The following is a 22,838-nucleotide window of genomic DNA, read 5'->3' as shown; positions in this document are numbered from 1 at the left end:
TTTCATAGATTTGAGAAAAACATCTTTTAATAAACAGCTACAATGTGACATAAATACCCTTAACAATAAGTGTATGAAGAATGTTAAATCACCGTATCATTGAAATCGGGTCTCGATTGTAGTTGTTAACCCACCTAAAGGCCTCCGGATCCTGTTCCATATAGCCTGAAGGTGCTCCATGTGAATGTGCATGTGGTGGAGGTGGTGGTCCAACACCGTGATGTATACAAGATAAATGTGTTGGGTGCATAGAGTTACCAGCAGCTGAGTTCATGAGCAAACGAAGATCTTTGTTTGTAGATGTGTCCAACAAATGCCCTCCGTGGTTATGATGCAATTGATGATGTTGTTGATGAAGATGATGAGCTGCATGCTGCTGTGGCTGATGATGGTGATGATGCAGGGGCGAATGCCGAATGTGAGCTTGAAGCGGTGTGTGTGCTTGTGGCGGACTTCCTAGATCTATGTGAGGATTTAAAGGCGAGGAGGAATTTCCCGTTGATGTTGTACCAGCAGATGATAGTGGCGGAGGTGGTGGACTGACTACATTGAGAGACTCTGAAGAGGATGTCATGTGTATTAGTTCGTCATTTGATTTCGATGCATTGTCATCTTGATCGCTGGCCCCACTTTCATCTTTGAGAGCTTCTTGGGCTTCAAGGGATTTTCGATGCATACCTACAAATATCATTTAAAAATAATATAAAAAATTAACTAGGGTAATTTTTTTAATATTTATATTTAAAAATAAATAGTAAGATGCATGCAGGGAACAAAATGTAAACACGGTTCGAAAAATTGGGTTTATTCTTTTTCTTAAATATTTGTAGGAACAGGAAGGTTTCTATGGAGAATAAATTGCCACAAAAATTGAATTTACAATTTTATTAAGATTTTCAAACTTTAAATTAAAAATAAAAATAATCGTTCAATAAATAAATGGCTAAATAATGGCAAGTAAAAAGTATTTTAAATGCATATTTTTTAAGTACCTAATATGATTTATTTTATCAAACTAATACTATGTTTTTACCTATCCTAAATATCGGATTTGGGTTCACCCATCCTAAATCCAAAATTATCACCTACCCTCAATCCGAGATTAAGAACCAATCTCGAGATTTATTCTAAATCCACTTAGCTAAATCACGGATTTAGGATAGGTGGAAGCAGTGGCGTATCCAGAAAAAATTTTGGAGGGGGCTGGAAAATTTTACTAAAATTTTTTAGAGGGTAAATTTGCGAAAAAAAATTTCATTTCTTTTTATTAATCTTTGATCGAGAGTTAAACGCTGTGCTGCGGTACTGAAAGTGGTATAGTAGCATTATACTGCTCTCGACAGATTCGTACTACTGTCTCCTCCTTTCACATTCAGAGTACCTAGTGTTTTTTCAAAGCTCTCGTGTCCCAAACATTTTACACAAACAGCAAGGAGTTGAGTCATCCTTAAAAAAAAAATACTTTATTTCGTTCGAACTTTGTCATGTGCTGAATCCAAAACTGTTTACAGATTTATCCCTATCACGTCAAGAGTTTTTGAGCTATACTCTTCAATATTTTCGTTATATACGCCCATGTTCCACAATTCGATCGACAGTGAATTCAAATCACTTTTCAATTTCACGTGAAATGAAATATCAATATTCTTCATTTCGATCGGTTTCGAAAACTTCGAAATTGCTTCTAACTGTCAAAACTGAAGGATCTTCCATTTTTATTTTGTTTCTAAAGTGAAATTACTGCAATTGCAGATTCATTGAAAAAGGCCCCCAAATTCACGAACAGTAACATATAGTGAATTGAATTCGATCAGAAAATCTAAATGAGTAAAAAAATGCAGAACGCCTATTTCACTTTCGGCAAGTGAATACGCAAAAAGTGGAATGCAGAACGTGAAAGTCTCAAAAACTAATTTTGAATGAAATTCTTTTTGATGTTTAATCCGAAATATATATGTATTTTTTTTCGTAATATGTTGCTGTTTCAATCCAAATCGGAAGCGCAAACTGCAATTTACTTAAAGAAACCTGCTGGCCACTTAGATTTTGAGATATCAAAAATTTCTATTTCCAATTTCTTTGAGAAAAATATTATTAAAAAAAAAATGTAAATATACTTAAGACGATCAAATACGGCGTTTTGAGATTGAATAAGAAGTTTTGCAATAGGGGTATTCACGACCCGGTTTAACAAAAAGGTGTAAAAATGCAAAATTTTGTTTTCTACTACCACAACTACAATAGACAAATTTTGCAATAGGGTTGGGGTATAGCGTATAGCAAAAGTGTAAATGTGTAAAAAAAATTTTAGTCTGTATATTTGGTTGTTTTATTTTAAGAAAATGTTACACTTTTGCACTTTTACAACGATACAAGACCATTTGCATCGAATTGTGAATACCCCTAATAATTTAACAGTGATGTAATTGGAAGTCAAAATACTAAAAAAATGATCTAAAGAATTCTGAATTGGACTAAAATCCGAAAAACAAAAATTATCCCAACCCTCATCGTCAGCTTAGGCTCTTACTCAAACAAACCCAAACAGCTGTTTCAGAATTTGGAGGGGGCTCGAGCATCTATGCTGCCTCTAAATCTCTAAGATTTACGAACAAGTTTCAGTTAATCATGTAAATTATGATGAAATCAGCTAAATAAAAACATGATCTTGAAGGCTTGGGGGGGGCTTGAGCCCCCTGAGCCCCCCCCTCAATACGCCACTGGGTGGAAGGATAGTATAAGGGCCAGTCTGTTCAGTATAGGTAAAATCTCCAATTTGATTATCACGGATTCCCTTTAACTCAGAACTTATAATAACAAAGGACGTTTCCACATTGATTAAGAAATCGTAGTTTAAGACCGTTATAATTCCAAAGAACTTACTTCATTTTATTCTCTTATTAAGCTGAAGTTGTACAATTTAAATACACGTTTAATATATTTGTTTTTTTTTTTTTTACCATCAATGTTCCCTTTGAAGTAGCGTATTGCATTCCTCCCCTGAAGAAGTTTCCGCGTAATACTCGCCAAGCCGTGAATGCTCACAGTTCACTCTTGAGCCTAACTTCGGACGAACGGTAAGATATAATGATTTTTTCTTTAGCCGGACAACACGTATGTGGAATACTTTCCAAACTCCATATTTCCAACCCATTATAATCAAAATGCATTCAAAAACAATGTTCATCGGTTTCTCCTCCTTAATCCTCTCTAAATTTTCCTCCTGCTCACACTATGTTATAACATTATAAGGGTAGCTAAAACCCCTTGATTGAGCGTCCATTATAAAAAAAAGATGGTGTTTGTATCCAGAGAATATAATGGACCGAGAGCTCATGGGAAATTTTGGGAGTATTGCTACTACCATTACACTTTCTCAGTCTTAATTGGAGCAGATTATCAGTTATGATAACACTGGTCAACAACGTTTTTGCCACAAGAACCAAAATATACTTTTTTATATGTTTTTGAGGTGTCCAGATTTAGGAAAAATAATAGAGCATCAGTTTGTATATTTATAATTTCAAATAGTATAAATTTAGCCCATTCACATTAACTGGAAAACTTACGTTATTTAACCCCCCAAAAACCGTATAAAGCACAAAATTAGAGTTGTCAGACCTTTGAAATCGACATTAAAACGCGTATGGCTGCAAAACTGCGTACTTATATTTTGGTTATACCTCTACTCCCAAAATTTTCTCGACCTACTAGCAAAAAAACAGCTTTTTTCTTACTTTTGACTAGTACATGGAGAGATTCGGAGTTAGATTACTTCTACAATACGATGGTGACAATAACGATTGTGGGCTCATTTTATAGGTAATTATAAGTACTACAATTCATTCATGAAGAATTATCCAAACAAATCAAAAGTTCGTCAGATATATGAAAAAATGTCATTTTGTCCCAACCTTGCGATAAAAACCCGCACTTTGACCAACTATAAAATTTTATTTAATCAACTCACGGAATTGTTTTGTATATCATTTCTTAGATAATTTTATTGTTAATAAGTCTTACCTTTGTCATTTTTTGTTAAAATGAATAACAATGGAGCTATTCAATAAAAACGATACCAATCTCTTTTCCAAGATGGCGGCTGTTCCCAACCTCCAATTATCCCAACAAATTGACTTTTATGATAAGGACAACCACCCGAACACATTTCATGAAAAAAATTTTGTCCCGCGAAAAATGCGATTTCATGCCCATATTTTGACTAATTTCCCTGAGCTATTTTACTGCCGAGATATTTAAAATTTAAGGAGTGGTCTTTGACTCAGAAACAGCACTGGCCAATCAAATTTAACTTTTTTTGCCACAAGAACCAAAATATACTTTTCTAAAGGTTTTTGGGTTGCTGAGCTTAAATCCGCTATCAGAAAAATTCTATTGGCTTCCGTTCTTGAAATATTACCGTTATTAAATGCAAAAAAAGGTTTTTATTTTATGACCAGGGACTTAAACTTTAGATTAAATTTAGTTTCTCTTTGGCTTACTAACTGAAACTTAAGATATCTCGAGCAATTAAAGAGATATCGGGAAAATTTAATAAGTTTTTGAAAGAAGAATATTAGTTCTTATAATCACCGGTACAAATTTGTTTAAAATGAATTACCCCACATAAAAACAGAAGCTCGAAAACAGCCAAAATGACTTTTTTTAGCATTTTATACGGTAATATCTCAAAAAACGGAGGCCAATCTAGACTTTATATTCGAGTTCAGCACATCAAAAGCCTATATAAAAGTATATCTTGGTTCTTGTGGCAAAAAAAAGTTCAATTTTGTTGGCCAGTGTAATTTATTGTGTAAATACCTTATTATTACTATTTTTTTTAAATTATTCTTTATTCAATTTTATATCTGTAGTCCGAAATAATGCGATTCACCCAGGCACAAAAGTTGGGAATAAAGAATAAAGTCTTTGTTTTTTTCAAATCGGTTCATTAATGCCTGAGATATGACCTATTGTTTATAACTGTCTCTCGCTTTTTATCTTTTATGAAAAAACAATTGGTCATATCTCAGATATCTCAGGCATTAATGAACCGATTTGAAAAATTTAAAGACTTTATTCTCTTGCTAGACATCAATTATAATATTACTCCTTTTGTTTTAAATACCACTTACCGATTTTGAGATAGTTCCTTTAGTTTATAAACTTTCAGAAATTTGTAAAAACTAACATTGCAGCTAGATTTTTCATCCCCAAAAACATATAAAAACACTTCCATATTGCGTTGATCTTAAAATCTATACCCAGAGCGGGTATAACGCTGAGTAATACTACGTTTCCACCTACCCTAAATCCGAGATTTAGCTAAGTAGATTTAGCATAAATCTCGAGTTTTATTCTAAATCTCGGATTGAAAGTAGGTGAAAATCTTAGAATTAGGGTAGCAGAACCCAAATCTGAGATTTAGCGAAGTAGATTTAAAATAAATCTCGAGATTTATTCTAAATCTACTTAGCTAAATCTCGGATTTAGCGTAGGTGGAAACATAGTATAAGGGAATAGTTTATTTTTCAAATTAACTTCAAAAATATGGGTCATATAGAAAAATTTATTAAGATACAAGTTATAGAAAATAAAACTTTCTACAAGTTTTACATATATAATTTTTGTCAATAATCAAAAATGGCTGAGTTATTCACTAAAACTTGTTTTTCCTTATATCCAAGATGGTGGCTTTGGCTCAAGCTCGATTTTCCTGAAAATTGGTTTTAAGCTCTCAGTGATCCCCACGATCCCCCACGATCTATTTTTTTCCATTTCAGCTTAATTTTGTTATGTTTGCATTTGGTGCTATATGTATGATGTATATGTAGGTTTCAGTACAAAAGTTATCGCCAAATCTGAAAATACTGAATTGAGTTTCTGATCTTAGAAGTTTCTGATGGTAATATTAAATGTTTACTGGGAGTTGCGTACAATCCAAATCGATAAATTTTAAATAGTTTTTTTCAGTTTTTAACTCCAAATAGACTTCAAACAAATCACCGTCAACCGCATTAACCGCATTTTATTTTAGGGGCGTTCATGAAACGTGTTTGGTAAACTTTTCAATTTTGCGATATGGTAAAGTTTTCCAGGTTGCATGAATAGGAACCCCTATAATAAATTGTATACCACCTAAGGCCATAAGGCCAGTCATAATGTCGGAAAAAACGGCTTAGAAATGCAAAATGATGATGTAAAAAATAAAAATACGAAATTGTAGGTCTGAACAGGATCTACAAATTTGATTTTAATATTTTTTTGGATATTTATCACCAAAAAATAGATAATGTCAAAAAATAAATCGCATATCGTAAATTTTTGACTTTTTTGATCGATATCTCGAAAACGGTTCATGATACGCAAAAAATGTGTATGCATGAATTGTAGAACATGGTAAAAGCTACAAAAAAGCACCTCGTAAAATTTTCGTATCTCGAAGGATAGCCGAGTTATTGTCAAAAAAGTTATTGCGGAAAAAGCTCATAGGAAATCTTGGTCGAAAACTTCAAGTTAAGCTTTTTTAAGCTCAACAATATATCCAAAATTTAGCTTTCTCGGTCATTTTGCATTTCCAAATGTATAGAATGACTGGACTATATTGTTTCAACTCAAAATATTTACATCAACTCTATGTACGACATCTACAAAATGAGCTAGAATTTTTTATTTGACCAATCAGAGCCTCTAAAACTTCAGAGACCTGCGCTGAATGCAAGGAATCTCATGTGTGTGTACAGTGGCGGATCCAGGGGGGGGGGGCACAAGGGATGGATTGGCAAAAAAAAACAGCAATAACAGTTAGAAATAAAGTGAAGTACCATACGACTCACTAACAAGCAGAAAATTTTAACGACCCACAGTGGTCTAAAACCTGGCCAAAAATATTTAGGCACATTTCCCACATACAATAGGTACCAAATGACCAAAAAGTTATTCGGAAGGAAAAATTTTCATTTTCTTGTTACAGTAAAAGCCACTTAAGTGCTAACCCTCTTACTCCTGGATTAGCCGGAAGAAAAAAAAATATAAAAAATCAGAAAATGCACGTACAATTCTGTGCTATATTAAAGTTAGTAATCTATTCTTTATTTAATTTTTTGACTTAAGTTGTTTCACCAAATAGTTTTTGAGAAATTAAGTTTTAAAGATGAAATTTTGAAAAAAAAAAATGTTTACGTTTTTTAATTGATTTTGTATAAAATTTTGCAATATTATGGACATAATTATACCATTAGTTAATGACCTAGTAGTTTTTAGTCAAATACTAAAGACTTCATTCTAATAAATATAAAAGTTCCTCAGAATAACAAAAAAAACTGAATCATACTTTTTTGCCGGGAAACCCAGTTTTGTTTTTTTTAAATTTGCATTAACCTTTTGTAACCCAAGGTCGTAAATTTAAAAATTAATAAGTCAATCGATTGGCCTTTATCTTTAATAAAACACGTATTTTTTAAAAATTCAATAAAGTCATTATTTACTTAGTTATTTCGATATTTTGGGAGTAAAAAAAAAGTTTAAATAATTTATTTTTATATAAAAATGCAAAAATTCAAGCAAAAAACTATCTAATATTAATTTTTAGGCACTTTCCTAAAATCCAATAATAAAACAGTGAGGGGTTTACTAACAAAAACTATTTTTTTTCTGAATTTCGTACTTTTTACACAAATTTGCTTATTTTCAAAAAAAGCCCAACTTTCAACATTAACTGTCAATTAAAAACAATTGGTGCTATTTATTAGAAATTTGAAGTACTATTTCGATAAAGCAATACTTAAAGATTATAATATTAGAAGCTTCAAAAGAAAAGAAAAAAATAGTTTGTAGAGCTTTTATGCAATCTTTTTCGGTTTATTACAGAAATGTCACATGGGGCTACAAGGGGTTAAATTGTTTTATACCTCAAGAATATTGTGTTCAAATTGTGGGTCTCTTGGAGCCAAATTGACCAATTTATGAGTATTTTAATACTTCCCTTAGGAACGTTTTAGTCTTTTAGTCCAGAGTTCAAAACTTTAAATCGTTATCCCCACAACTAATGTTTTCAACGCCGGTGCTCCTCATAACTTCAAAACTACTGCACCGATTCTTTTGAAATTTGGAACACTATTTTTTTTACATATTTTTAGAGGTATTCCTGGAGAAATTTTCTCAATAAAATAACATTTATAAAAATCTATAAGTAAGGGTCGCTTTTGAGGAGTTTTTTTCAAGGGGTCTTTATTTTCGGGGTGCAAACTTGGGCAAACTTCTGAAATGCAAGTTTGTTCTACATATCCAGCAGTTCTATAATATAAATTGTTTATGCAATTTTGTGACTTGTTCCGCTATTTTAAAAACACTAACGTTAAAAAAAAAAAACAACGAAAAAAATGCAAATTTTTGCATGGGAAAGGGATGCAACAATCAACAACATTCGCATTTTCAGCCAGAAATAGACAAGAGTTTCACTCAAGTTCTTTCTGTTATTATTCATATATTTTTAAAACTCTTATAGTGTGATTTCCTTTAAGTATGAACTTTAAGTTCGTGCCCCCGTGCCCCCCCCCCTGGATCCGCCTATGTGTGTGTATCTAGGAATGGTTTGGTCTTTTTGCAACTACAACTTCTTAGTCGTTTTCGGTTTAGTCGCAAGTGTGTGCATAATGTCCAAATGAACAATGAAAGTTCACAATTCATAAAATCGGAGAAAAAAAAGAACACAGTTCTTAGTTCTGAAATTCCCCGGTTTGCACTCAAAAACAGAAAATCGAACTAATCTATTGTCCGATCCATCGCTTATGGATCACTTCCCATTAGAACGTGTGTATTTTATCGAGCTGTCAGTTGAAAACTTTATTTAGTTCAAACGAAAGTGTTATGTTATTAAAACTTAATAAGGATACGAGATAAAACCACAATTTGAAGTCATGCATTTGACAATCATTTAAAAATAAGAGTGTTTGTACACTGCACACATGTAAACCCGACTGAAGTTATACTTCTCAGTTCTCACTCAGTATATGCACCGAAAATAAAATTTGATAATAACAGCTATCAAATTAACATTTTTCAGTGACAAAAGTCGTCCAACATTTAAAATATCAATTTTGATATGATTATCATATCAAGGGCAAAAGCCGTTGAATTCAGTGCGAACTGAAAACATCGACCATATCCTTGAATGGCAAACAAAAATGCCAATATATGTCAAATTTGCGGATTGAAGACGTACACTATGTGTAGAAAATAGAAGGTGTTCTTCTGCAACAATGATAAGAGAAAGAATTTGAATAAATTCCATGAATAAGGAAAGTCCAATGTAATAAAAATATACTTTACAAAACATACCTTGAATGCATACTAAACCATATATGGGTTATTAATTTTTTTGCTGGAAATCGACTTGCTGCATACTAACCCATATATGGTTTATGTTTCTAAAAATTTATATATATGTAAAAAAATAAAAAATGTTATGTAATACCTTTTTTCAACCCTTAATAAAGCTAAAAAATTGTTAAACAAATTTTTATTTCATTTCGTTCATAATTCATGCAGTAGAGGGTTAAGTATTTTCTTTTTTTTTCTTTCAAATCAAACAAAACATTACTGAAAGTGAAAATTCTTTATAAAATAGTGGTGATATTATTTTTTCTATTATAGGTTTATAGGTGATATAATTGTTTTGTTATTTTCTCCCAAACTATGTGAAGTGAAATCTTATTGCCGATCAAATTTTATCAGTGAATCATACATTTTTCTTCCAAAAAACACAAAGCGCCTTTAAATTAGTACACACACATTAAGAGTTTTTTATTTAATATTTTTCAATAATTTCGAATGAGAAATTGATATGAAAAATTGATAACAAAGTATCAAACAAAATTTCAAAAATGTGATATTTAAATATCATCCTGGTAATAAAAATATTATTTTGATATTTTAATTATCATAAAACACATTTTATGGAGCATTTGTTGCTGATATTTAAAAAATGTTAATTTGATATTTAAAAATGTTAAATTGTTATTGGTTTTTTTTCGGTGTGTAAATGAATTTCATTTGCTATTTTTAAATAATCCACACTTAGTTTTTTACATTTTTATCAATTGAACACTAAATGAATTCGTCCATCCTCCTTGCTTCCATGTTGTTTTCAATTTATTCTGTAAAATTTACTCAAGTCGTGCGGTTCTGAACGTACGGCATATGTTTAACGAAAGTAAACGAATTGCGCATATGTGCGATATGTTTTTTACTTGCGATATAGGTACTATATATCAAGTTATGCATTCGTACATCTGTCTGTCTGTCTGTCTATCTGTCTGTCTGTCTGTCTGTCTGTATAAGGACCTACAGCCTAAACGGATGGACCGATTAATGTCAAACTTGGTATGTAGCGTTATTTGGCGACTCTTCAGAGGGGTTTTTGGAATTAATTTTTTTTGGACCAAAAATAGCGGTACTTGTCATATATTTTAATATTTTTCTCTGCCTCTTTTCTGCCATGATACTCCTTTTAAATAAAAGAAAAAACAAAACCATCTGCAAAAAAATTTAACCTAAATTTAACCAGGTCCCAGAGCCGATTAATTTAAAATATTAAACAATGTATACAGCTGAAATATTTTTATCACCAAATCGTCAAAAAATTTTCAAGGGGTTAACTATTTAACGCGATTCACACACGGCCTAAAGTAGGTACTGCCAACTCTAAAGGTGAAACGACAGCCCTGCTACCCTTTAACATTCTTGTCAAAAAGTAAATTTTCATGGCGCGCCGCAAAAGAAGGATAACTTTAAAAATTATGGGCCACACAACACCTCATTCCATACAAAAACAGTTGAAACAGTTACACATGTTTTGCACAGAACTGTACGTTTAAAATATGAGTTTCATCTTTTTCTACTTGCTTTGATCAATCCAACTCCATCAGATTGTAGCAGGGCCGGATTTAAAGCTGTGGGGCCCGGGGCTGCAAAAAAGTGGGGCCCCCCTCTCAGCTAACTTATTTCCAAAATGAAATTAAGATTATTTTTGATAGTGGTTTTGTACCAGCCCTGTTTTTTTTACCTTCAATTCCATTTAACCAATAATTTTACTTAAACATGGAATTTCTTTAAATGTGGAATTGTGCTGGGATGCTTTTCCAATCATTTCTTTGGGAACAGAATTTTTATAAAAAGACGAAATTCAAAAAAAAAAAAAAAAATAGTTTATATTATATATTAAGCGTTTAAGTCAGGGATCCAAAAACAATCTTTTTGCTTTACTTTTTATGAGTTTATTTTCAGAAAGAGGCGAATTCCTGGGGTTAGGTACTTTGGGCAAATTCAATTGCTAATTTATTTCACACAGAGTCTCAATAAAAATATTTATATCTATTTAATATTGAAGGAGACAAGGTATTTCGTAATATTTAACTCAAATTTAAATTGTATCAACTCAGTAAGAAACTCGTTGCAAAAAAAAGTCTATCACCGCTTAGAAATAACGCAGAAAAAAAAATAGTATTCTCTTCATACCTATATGTGTTTCTTTTTAGTTTAAATCAAATTAAATTTATGCACTTGAAAACTTTGGATATTATATGCTTTACCTATTATTCTTAGGAGAGATTAATTACAAATCTCATTTTGACTAGATATCTTACATATTTCGAATTACTTTGTGACAAAGTTTGGAGGCTTCCAGTTAAAACAGGCATTTTTGAAATATTCGTTTTTATTCGTGGACTGTTAACTTAAATTTTGGGCATTATAAAAGTGTACCACATCATCTGACTGATGAGCCCAACTGTTTTTCCTTTGAAGTACAAACCAATAAAATTGAATTTATTTCAAACTGTCCACCAAAAAAAATTATTTTTTTGCATCATTCTTTTTTGGTGGTAAAATTCACTAAAGATGTTGTTTCTTGCCTTTCTCATAGTTTTACATTTAACAAATTTGTATGAAAAAAAATTAAAACTTTGAGCATACATTTTATTTTTATGGCGACAATAGCTGCGTTCCTTTGGGAATATTTATCTATACTGCTTGGTACTTAAAGCTGCTTTGAACTACTTTTTCAATATAGCAAAAGTAGTTCAAAGTAGTTTTAAGTACTAAGCAGTAAATAAATGTTTCCAAAGGAATGCAGGTAATGATGCAGGTTCTTTGTTTTTTTTTTTGATTTTGTGGGGGCCCCTATTTTGTGGGGGTCCAGGGCTGTAGCCCCGGTTGCCCCGCACTAAATTCGGCCCTGGATTGTATGATCATTAAAAATTTCCAAGAATATTTAGGCAACTTTTTAATATTCATCATTATTTTGCGAAATACAATAGTTTTTATATTATATACCTACAGACTTTTGAAATAAGGAATTTAGTTAAACAGCATTACAATAATGCTACTTATTTTGCTAATAAGTAGGTAACTGGATTCTGAATTTACAGTATTTTGAAATACAGAATTTTAATCATACAGTATCGTACAGTATTTATCGCTTATAAGAAACACGCTTATAAGAAAACCTCGCTTAAAAGAAACTCGAACAAAAGCACCGTGTACCTTACCATATATTTTAATGTTGAATTATGTGTTTATAAGAAACACGTTTATAAGAAAAACACTGATAAAAGAAACATTTTTCAAACCACGAACTTTATTGCTCACACATAAAGTTGGTTGGATTTAAGAAACTTTCAAAAAAATCACGAAACTAAAAAAACATGAACCCTTAAGAAAAATTCAAAGCAACCTGTGCAAATGTCATTTGAGTTTGAAATTATTTGAAATTATTTGAAAAGAATTTCAGTTCAGTGTTCAATTTGTTATTTGTTGTGTTTGTGTTCTTTATATCTCTGCTGTGTTTACCTTTGCTAAAAATATTGCGAAATAATGGCTGTGTTCCTTTGGGCTCAGCAAAGTACTTTTTAGTGCATCTGAATCCATTCAAAGACATTTTTTCTATTGAAGAAATGAAGTTGAATACAAGAATTCAAACAGAACTACTTAGCAGATGATACTTCAGGCCAAAGGAACACAACTAATTCACTTAAAACTAAATTGATACATAATCCTTGAATAAATTAAATCGGGAAAAAATAGAAAAGAAATCTGTGAAAAATATAAAATAGCTACATAATATATAAAGTTATATAATTGGATTGATGGATTGAATATTTAGGCGAGGATAAGTTTGTGGTACTTCTTGGTAGGTATATTTCTATAAGAAACTTGTTTCTTATATCCGTTGTAAGAATATAAGAAACACTCGGTTATAAGAAACAAATATTGTGCAATTTTTGAGTTTCTTATAAGCGTTATGTACTGTACAGCATTATACAGAATTTTGATCATACAGCATTTTGAAATACAGTATTACGACCCGCTCCCTCTTCAAAAACTAAATTTCCTCTCCCGGCTAAACGGGAGGGAATAGACACTCCCGTCCCACACAATTTTTTTCTTGTCTTGACCCAACCTAAATTCTTCCTGAATCAACCCGCATATCGTTCCACTCAATGGTTGCCAACCCAAAAATCACGGTTCATAATTGTGCTGTTCATAACTCTGGTTTTTCATAACTTCGGTTTTTTATAACTCTGGTATTCAAAACTCCGTTACTATTTCCTTTTTAAGTTGTTATTAATTTGTGAATCCACAAGAAACTTATCAAAAACTAACCGAATTCACTAACCACGTTTCTATAGTTATTTTTTTTTTTTTTTGCTCGTAGGTAAGCCGACGATTTGTTCCATTTTAATTTGCGAATTGCGATAATCACCCCGCCAAAAAAACTGGACAGTTTTGAAATTTTTATTCGATAAATTGGAAGCATATGTGGCACTGAAATTATTTCAATCAATTTTGGCTTGGGGTCGAATTAAGGCACACTTTCGTTAACGAATGGTTGCCATGTGTCCCTATCTTTTTCTACTGATTAAATAGAGAGAGCAATAGTCAAAACGTTAACGTATGATCGTAATCGTATGCGGTGATTCGACCCCCTGATTTGAGCAACGATACGAATCGTTTATAATAAATAATAATATGAAGACAATAACTAAATCATTCTTAAAATTAAACAAAAAGAAAAACATTGAAGTGTATTTACTTTTGGCCTCCATACCTAGTAGCCATGGAGCCACTGCGTCATTCTCTTTGGCTGACTTTATTATTGTTTCAGGAAGGGGTAGTGAGTGCCTGACCATAGCTCCATATAGACCATACTCAGCCATAATAGTGCTGCGACCCCAGCATTTTTCAGTCTTTCGCCATTTCGCACGGCGATTTTGAAACCAAACCTAAAAATAGAAACAATAAAATACATAATAGTTATTAATCCATAAATATATATATCTAAGTATGTACATTGCACATATACAAATCTTTGAATAAAATTTTGAAAATTTGAACAGATGGGACATGGATGAATATTGACATTAAAGAAAAGTATGAAAAAGTGCTTAACCTCTTCTATGTTAATTTCCTTATCCATAAGAATTTTTATTTAAATCGAAGGGTAAACATTGTGCAATCATAGAAATGTCACTGGAAAAAAGACATTATTGAAATAAAAGTCAAAACGTTTTTTGCTATCATAAAAAAATACAAGTATCATCCCCCATATTAAAATTTGTTTTTAAATGTTTGTTTGATGGTCCGAAAGACAATGCTCAAAAAGGTTAAATTTAATCCCGTTGGTATTTTGCCGCCGTCATCAATTGGTAGAGAACGTTTAACGATTTCCTGAAACTGTTTAATGTTCTGGAAGATAATCTAATTTGGTCACTTATATGCGAAGATTCATTATTTTGCATTATTTACGTAGAATTCCTAAAATTTTACATAATGGAGCTGTATCTGAAGGATAACATTAGCATATTATTAAGTCATAATACCATGACAATGCAAACGGGGTAATGGATTATTTTACTTCGAGTATTATATTACAAGAATGAATAAATAGTTAATAATTTATATTAATTTACCAATACTATTTATTCAAAAATTATTTTAGGTAGATTTTGAAACTTTGTGGATTAGTAGTTGAGTTGGGCACTTTAGTTCATTTGAGTGATAGATCAATTTAGTTCAAATCACGCTACTACTAGTTCATTTTAGTTCAATTTATTTCAATTACTCCATTTTTGTTAGATTCTAAAAAAAAAACAAAATTACTTTGTTCCAAATGTTACCAAATTTATGTTGCCTTATGAAGAAACGCTGAAACTGGCAAAAGCGAATTTGTTCACTTTTAAATCTTATAGCCTGTCCTCACTAGAGCCCAAATGAGGTAATTTCCCAAATTATATCATTTCGAATATTAAATCGCATAGGAAAAAAATCAAATTTAAACTGACATAATAAGAGAAAGTATCTCATTTGCCAAATTATTTCACTATCTCATTCTTGAGGTAAAGGAGTTGGATGCAAAGAGTTGGATGCAGTTTCATAGGCACTTTGGTTTCTGAACCACTATTCTTTGAACGTCCTTCGGTCTAAAAGGGTGCCGTCGCACATTGGTGGCAATAATTCAAAAATGAAAATTTGAATTGTTTTTTTTTTCGGTAAAATAATATCCACTTTATTAAAAAATTTAAATAATTTCTTTCTAGATATCTCGGGGAGAGTACGATAACTTAGGCGACAAGAATTGATAACGGTATTTTGTAGAGGAGTTCAATACAATCATTTTTTTACTATGGGAGGGGCAATTTTCTAAAATATGACGTAAAATACAAAAAACAAAAAATATTAAAAAACAACTGCAACACTTACAGTTATGAATGATACCTTTTTCAAGAGTTAAAAAAATACACATTACCTAAATACTATTTTTACCAAGACTGTGAATTTATATATGAAATTAATCAATGAAATAAACTGCTTCAATAAATTTCTTATCACATACTGAAAACCATATGCTTCTATGAGTTTCCGAGACCATTGAAAATAAGAAAATTACCTTTCTATCAAGTTTTCATTTTCTGGACTATTTTCGTCAATATTAACAGCTTTTTAATTTATAGTATAAATTACGACAATGACCTTATGAGTCGTCTGTCGAGTAATTTATTATTTATACATTATACATTATATTAGTATGGAGCCCTCAGTTTCGGGTACGTAGGAATGAGTAATGCAAAAAAAAAAAAATGTGGAAAATTGAGCTAAAGTTCTGCGATCAGTTTTAATATGCGTGTTTCATAAGAAATTTTAAAGTCAAGTAGACTAAAAGTTATGTTCGAGGTAAGCCCGGGTTATAATTTCTGTGTCATTCAAATCTGTGTGTTGTGTGTTTTGTTTTTCCTCGGTGACAAAGTTTGGAAATTCCATATGCAGAGGGACTTCCTTTCACCAAAGAATATAACAAAAAATGATGGTGTAAGGTGAGCGCAAGTTGTTTTGTCATGTCATTTAGCGACTGCTATAGGTTGCTGTTTATTTTGTTAAAAAATCTTCTTCGCTAATCGCGAATTAAATTGAACTAAGTTAATGAAATAAGTTCACTAATTCACCGAAATGAACTACACAGAGAAAAATAGACCACATAAAATAGAACAAAAACAATAAGATTTCTCTATTGTTTTCATCCAAGAAGGAAACCTTATTAAAACAATCGGGTTTTCCTTATTGTTTAAAAATCTGCACTTGTAGGGTTTTAAGAGGAAAAAAACAGACGACCAGGCTGGGGATTGAACTGGGGCCTTTCAATCATGAGTCGCACACTTTACCACCTGAACCAACCTGCCATAAAAATATTGATAGCAATTTTCGTTCTAGTGCCAAGATGAAAACTAAAATGAATTTTTCACTCAAATTTTAAGAAGATTTTCTCTATAAAAATAATAAGAAATCTCCTTAAAAAAACTTTATTAATCGTTGACTTTAATAAGATTTCCTTATGAAATGTATGGATAGTAAAACAATAAGGCAATCTGTTATTTTTTAGGGGGTCATATTTTTCTCTGCGTAGTTCATTGAACTACTTCGTTGTTCGTTTGCGAACATAAAGTCTAATTAGTAGAACTGATGGTGTATACAGGGGAAAAAAGTAGGTGAAAAACTATTGTAACGGTAGGTTAGGTTAGGTAGAAATGGCTGTCAGGAAAACAACTGAAACACTTAGACCATTTATTAAACCAGTTGGAGCTATTAATGAAGCGGTGAAGGTTGAAGATTTCAGTACTTATTAGTTCACTAGTATCTTCTAAGAAATATTTTTCCAAGTATTTTTTACGTCTACTGGAAAGGGCAGGACATGAGCAGAGAAGATGTTGGATTGTTTCTTCTTCTTCCTCATCAAGGCAACTTCTACAGAAGTCGTTAGAGATTACGCCAAGTCTTATGGCGTGTCTACCTATGAGACAGTGTCCTGTTAAGACACCTATTACAGAGCTGATATGCAATCTGCTTAGAGACAATAAATTTTTTGAACGTTTTGGATTTAGCCTAGGCCAGATCTGCTTGGTCGTTTGGCAAGTTATAATGTTTGACCATCGTATGTTTGTTCCCTCTATAGCTTCTTGCTTCAGCATGAGTTTGCACGTTGCGATTGGTATACCAATATTTGCCTTATTGGGTAAAATTGGTATTAGAGTTCCATTTCTGGCGAGTTCGTCTGCTTCACAGTTTCCCAGAATATCTCTGTGACCCGGCACCCAAAAGAGGTGAATGTTAAACTCCATGAGAGATGATCGACAGTCGCGGGCAGTTACGGAGTTTGTGGAAACCGAAACTAACGATTTAAGGGCGGCCTGGCTATCAGAGAAGATGCGAATATCCGATGTAGATATCACGTTTTCTTTGAGCCAAGTCAGTACTTCTTTAATCGCCATTATTTCCGCTTAGAACACGCTGCAGTGATTAGGGAGACGGAGACATTAAGTCTATCTGAGTAAACCCCGCCACCCACTCCGTCGTTGGTTTTAGAACCATCTGTGAAGAAATGAATTGAATCATCTCTCAGAAACTCGGCATTGTCCCATTCTGATCTATTTGGGATGGTGACTTCATAATTATTGCCAAAAACCAATTGTGGGGTGGTGTAGTCGGAGTGACTATGGATTGATCCGAATGAATTCAGAATATTTGTGTGACCAATGGAGTTATTGGTCCATTGAGAGATGGCTTGGAGTCTTATAGCAGTGCTCGCGGCCACCTGCTTGCTGAATATATCTATGGGTGGAAGATTGAGTAATATATCAAGAGCGGCGGAAGGTGTCGAACGGAGAGCTCCGCTGATGCACATGCAGGCTGAACGTTGGACTTTGCTTAACTTGTCGCGATATGTTACTTTTTCCAGAGCAGTCCACCAAACTGCTATCCCGTAAGTGAGAATAGGTCTGATGACCGCAGTGAATAGCCAATGAGTTATTTTAGGAGATAGTCCCCATTTATTCCCCATAGCTTTTTTGCAAGAAAAGAGTGCCACTGTGGCTTTTCTTATTCTTTCTTGTATGTTGGTTTTCCAGTTTAATTTGCTATCCAAAATAAGACCCAGGTATTTGGCTTCGCTGGCAAAATTAAGTGGAACACCATTAATAGAGGGGGGGTCTAGTTGTGGAATTTTATATTTCTTTGTAAAGAGGACCAGTTCTGTTTTTTGAGGATTTACCCCCAATCCAAAGTTTGTTGCCCATTTTAGTAGCTTATTGAGAGCAGTTTGCATTAGTTCTATTATAGTATGGAGATGTTTTCCTGATACAGCAATGGCGACGTCGTCAGCGTATGCAATCACTTTGAATCCATCTACTTCTAGATTGACTAGTAGTTCGTTAACCACTAAGTTCCACAGGAGTGGGGAGAGTACCCCTTCTTGTGGTGTACCTCTACTAACAGATCTTCTTGCTGAGAAATCTCCTAGAGTTGAGTTAATAATTCTGCTTTTCAGCATAAGGTCTACTAGCTCGCTCAGTGAGCTATCTACTTTAAGGTTCTTCAGTGCATTTGTGATTGCTATGTTGCTGACGTTGTTGAACGCGCCTTCAATATCAAGAAATGCAACTAAGGTGAACTCTTTGTGATGGAGGGAATATTCAATAGTGCGCACTACAGTATGTAGTGCTGTTTCAACCGATTTCCCTTTACAATAAGCGTGTTGTGCTGTAGATATATGATTGGGATCTATGACATTACGCAAGTGGATATCAATCATTCGTTCTAGAGTTTTAAGAAGGAATGATGATAAGCTGAATTTGCCTGCTTTGGGTATGAATACAACTTTAACTTCAGGGATGTGTTTCAAGTTTACACATCCATTCAGAATTATCTCTAAGATGGGAATTAGAATATCTGATGCCATTTGAAGTTCGGCTGGTATTATACCATCCGGTCCAGCGGATTTGTATGGTTTGAAGGCGTTGATGGCCCACTTTAGCTTCTCTCTTGTAATCAGACCGAGATTGTTTTTATATATATACTATAACTTCGCTTTGTGTTTTCTTGATTTTTATTTATTTCGCATTTTCATTACAAGTCCAATGAGTTGTTTCCCCAAGGTTCATTTCGCTTTTAGTTTATTTTGGCATCTGGTTATTCCGTCTTCAGTTTTGTGGACGTTACCTGGGTGGTGGGTTTTGAAGACGTTACCTTAAATTGTAAAGAATTTGTTTTTTTTTTCTTTTTTCTACATTTTTAAAATTAACAGGCACTCAAAATGACGCGAATTATTCGCCACCATTTGTTTCGTCATGTTATGTCATGTGGATGTTAATAGCCTAAGGGCGTTAACATCCACAATTAAAAATTAACATCCACAAAAAAAATGACGAAACAAATCGTCGCCCGAGAGTTGTTTTGTCGTAAACGCCAAAATGCACTTTTTTAAACTGGGTATGTAGTAATAGGTTTTAGAACGTTCTCTTTTCATTTCTGTTATCAGATTTGTCCTATCGTTTACCGTTACTGAGATAATTAGTGTGCATTTTGTCGTATATCCACAAAATAAGCATCGAATTAGCTTTGGTTTGTCGTAAGCGCCAACTTTTGGCGTTTACGACAAAAATTCTATGTATTTTTCAGCTTTTTTTTCTTCAGTATTGGTTTGTCGTACGTCGTACAAAACAGATAGGGTAGAAAATTTCGAACTTGTTTTGTCTTACATGTATGTAGATATATGACCCAAATAGAATATAAACAAATATAATAAATCTACTAGAAAAGTATTTATTGAAAATAAGGACTTCATGTGCTATAAGGACAACGAATTTAAAAACTAAGGGCTGCATTAAGCTTTGCGCTACTTGAGGTTTTGCACTATTCCTAGAGGTGCAAGGAAGAAAAAAGTGCATCTGAGAGACATCTCAAATGTTGTATTTAATTTTGTCATGGTTCTTGTCGTTTGTTCCTGCCGCTAGATACTTGACCTCATCCTCGGTCGCAAGTACCGCTTATAAATATGTACACTTGTTGATCTTCTATCGAACACAAGATCAAGAAGTCGACCGTCGGTCGCGGGCGCCGCTTCGTTCAAGACAACAAGTCGACTGTAGTCGTGGGCGCCGAGCCCGTGGCGCCTCTTCGTTCACGCGTTGTCGTGAACGAAGCGAAAAAGGGTTGCTGTGAGTTTTGTTATTGCACCCGCTCACAAAAAACACCTGCTGGTCGAAAATTATTTTTTGAAGGCGCCATTGTTCTTCGCTAAATTTGCGTTATTGTTTTGCAAATTGATGATACTGATGATACTTTTACACTATTTTATAAAGCGAGCGGTAGAAAAGTGGAATATAAAAGCTCATCAATATTTAAAACATATAAAAAGTCTACCATAGCAACTCCTGTAAATTTGTTCAGCCAATGTCTTCAAATTACTAAAAAATCTAACTCGATAACTAAGGATAAGATTATTGATATTAAAAGCCTTTTCATATTTATGCCTAAATCAGACCAAGAATATTATGAAGCGTTATTCAAATCAAAAAATTAGAATAAATTCTTTAGTTTGATATTTATTTAATTTACTTTTATTTATGACCATATATTAATTTATTAATTTAACCAAACTTGGTTTATTTTTATTTTATTTCTTTCATATTTCATAGCCAAAGGATGACTTTTATTTTTTGTTAAGACATTTTTTAATTTTTTTTATGTTTATGGTCATATTTTTTGGTTTTTCTTTATTTTAAATCTATTTATTTTAATAATTGAGCCTCTAAGTCAAACCAATACTACTTCTATGTAATAAGAAACTATTTTTTAAATGTTTAATTAATAAATAAAAACGAACTGTGAACATTTTTTTATTTATTTTTTAGTATTGGAATGTTGTACGTGCGCCTACTTTGTCGTACGTGTACGGGATGGAAAAAAAGTTGATTTTGGTGGCGTTTACGACAAACTGATTTTGGATAAAAACCTTGATAATTTGAAAACTAAAATAGATGTGACAATTTTGACAACATAAATATGAAGAAGATATCGCACAAAATATTCTATTAAAAATTGAAAAAAATCTATCGGCCAGTTTTTTTTTTATAAAAGCTCAAACCTTAAAATGCGATTTCCCAAAATTCCAAAATTGGCGTATACGACAAAACAATTCTCAGGCGACGAAATGGTGGCGAAATAATTAAAGTACAAGTGAACTAAAGGCGACTTAATTCCAAAACGAAATAATGAAAAAACGAAGTAATCAATAACAAAATAAACTAAAAACGAAGTCATAAGAAAACGGAGTATAAGTTTGTTGAAATAAGGAAAAACGAAATAAATAAAACAATATAATATAATAAAACAATATAATATAATAAAACAATTAAAATACGAAACAATAAAATAGCGAATCGACTTAGACGAAACAACCAAAAACCGGAATAAGAAAAGCAAAACAAACCATACCCCTTTTCAAGGCACTGGGCACTAAAGGGTTTGTTGAGAGAATTTTTCTTAATCTAGAGGCTTCTAAAGAGTCTTATATTTTTTCACAGAAATTTCTCCAAGAAGATGTTTTACATTTTCTTAGCTGTTTTTTGTAGACTTTCAGGGATTCTTAGTATAGGTCCCAGTCTGAAACATCTCTAGTGGATTTGGCGAGATTGAAAAGTTTTCTACAAGCTTTTCTGTGCGGTTCTAGCCCTGAGTTCCACTAGTGTGGCTTCTGCTTTCCTCTTACTTGTAGGAGTGGGCAGGAGTTATTCATTGATAGGTTAAGGGCAGAAGTGAGATCATTGACTTTGTTGTCGAGATCGATTGTATTTGAGGAATAACTTAGAAATTCGGGTTTAAGTAAGCTTTTCAGAGTTTCCCTGATTGTAACGGTAAATGTGTATTCTATTTTGTAATGTTTCTAAAAAAGACGTATTTTAATCGGTCAATAGAGTAGGTTCACCCAGTTTAAAGTAAGTTTGGGTTCAAAGAAACTTAGATTAGTGGGCGGTTTTTTTGGTGGAGTTAAGGTAGGTTTATTTAAATATGTATTGAGGGAAGAAGACAAAATAAAAATCAAGTTGTAGAGCGAACAAAATTAAGGTGTGTGTGTAAAATCGAGAAAAAATGAAATTCGTAGAACCTAGTTCTACAGTTCTTTAAAAAATAAAGAAAATTAAAAAAAAAACTGTAATAAAAATATGATACGAGGAGAAAAGAGCCAAAAAATGAAAAGAAAACAAAACAAAAGAAAATGCACTATCCTTTGGTTGGTATTCGATTCTTCCGTATTAAAATCATACATTAAATTTTCCCCTGCAAGTACTCTTTGAACTGTAGACCGGTGAGACAAAAAATGTATCCAGAATATCCAGAACGCAAAAATAAAGAAACAGAAATAGCTTAAAAAGAATGCCAATCAGCTGTTCAACCACATTTTTAAGTTTAAACACAAACATAAAAATCGTCTTTTATTATTTCATGTACAA

General features: G+C 32.6%; 1 protein-coding gene across 4 annotated transcripts in view; it reads right to left on the bottom strand.

The window, feature by feature from the left end:
* Positions 1–22,838, bottom strand: part of LOC129908812 (motor neuron and pancreas homeobox 1) — a 272,840-nt gene that overhangs the window by 2,905 nt on the left and 247,097 nt on the right. For 2 of the 4 annotated variants that reach the window (XM_055985599.1, XM_055985600.1), the window contains exons 4-5: positions 14,093–14,282; positions 93–678 (exon numbers count right to left, since the gene is read on the bottom strand). In XM_055985599.1, the coding sequence (XP_055841574.1) occupies positions 93–678; positions 14,093–14,282 (776 nt within the window). The remainder of the gene's footprint in view (positions 1–92; positions 679–14,092; positions 14,283–22,838) is intronic. The other 2 variants (XM_055985602.1, XM_055985601.1) reach the window with 2 other exon arrangements.

The sequence above is a fragment of the Episyrphus balteatus genome, chromosome 2 (genome assembly GCF_945859705.1).
Source record: "Episyrphus balteatus chromosome 2, idEpiBalt1.1, whole genome shotgun sequence".
Taxonomy (NCBI): domain Eukaryota; kingdom Metazoa; phylum Arthropoda; class Insecta; order Diptera; family Syrphidae; genus Episyrphus; species Episyrphus balteatus.
This window is presented reverse-complemented; position numbering and strand designations above follow the sequence as displayed.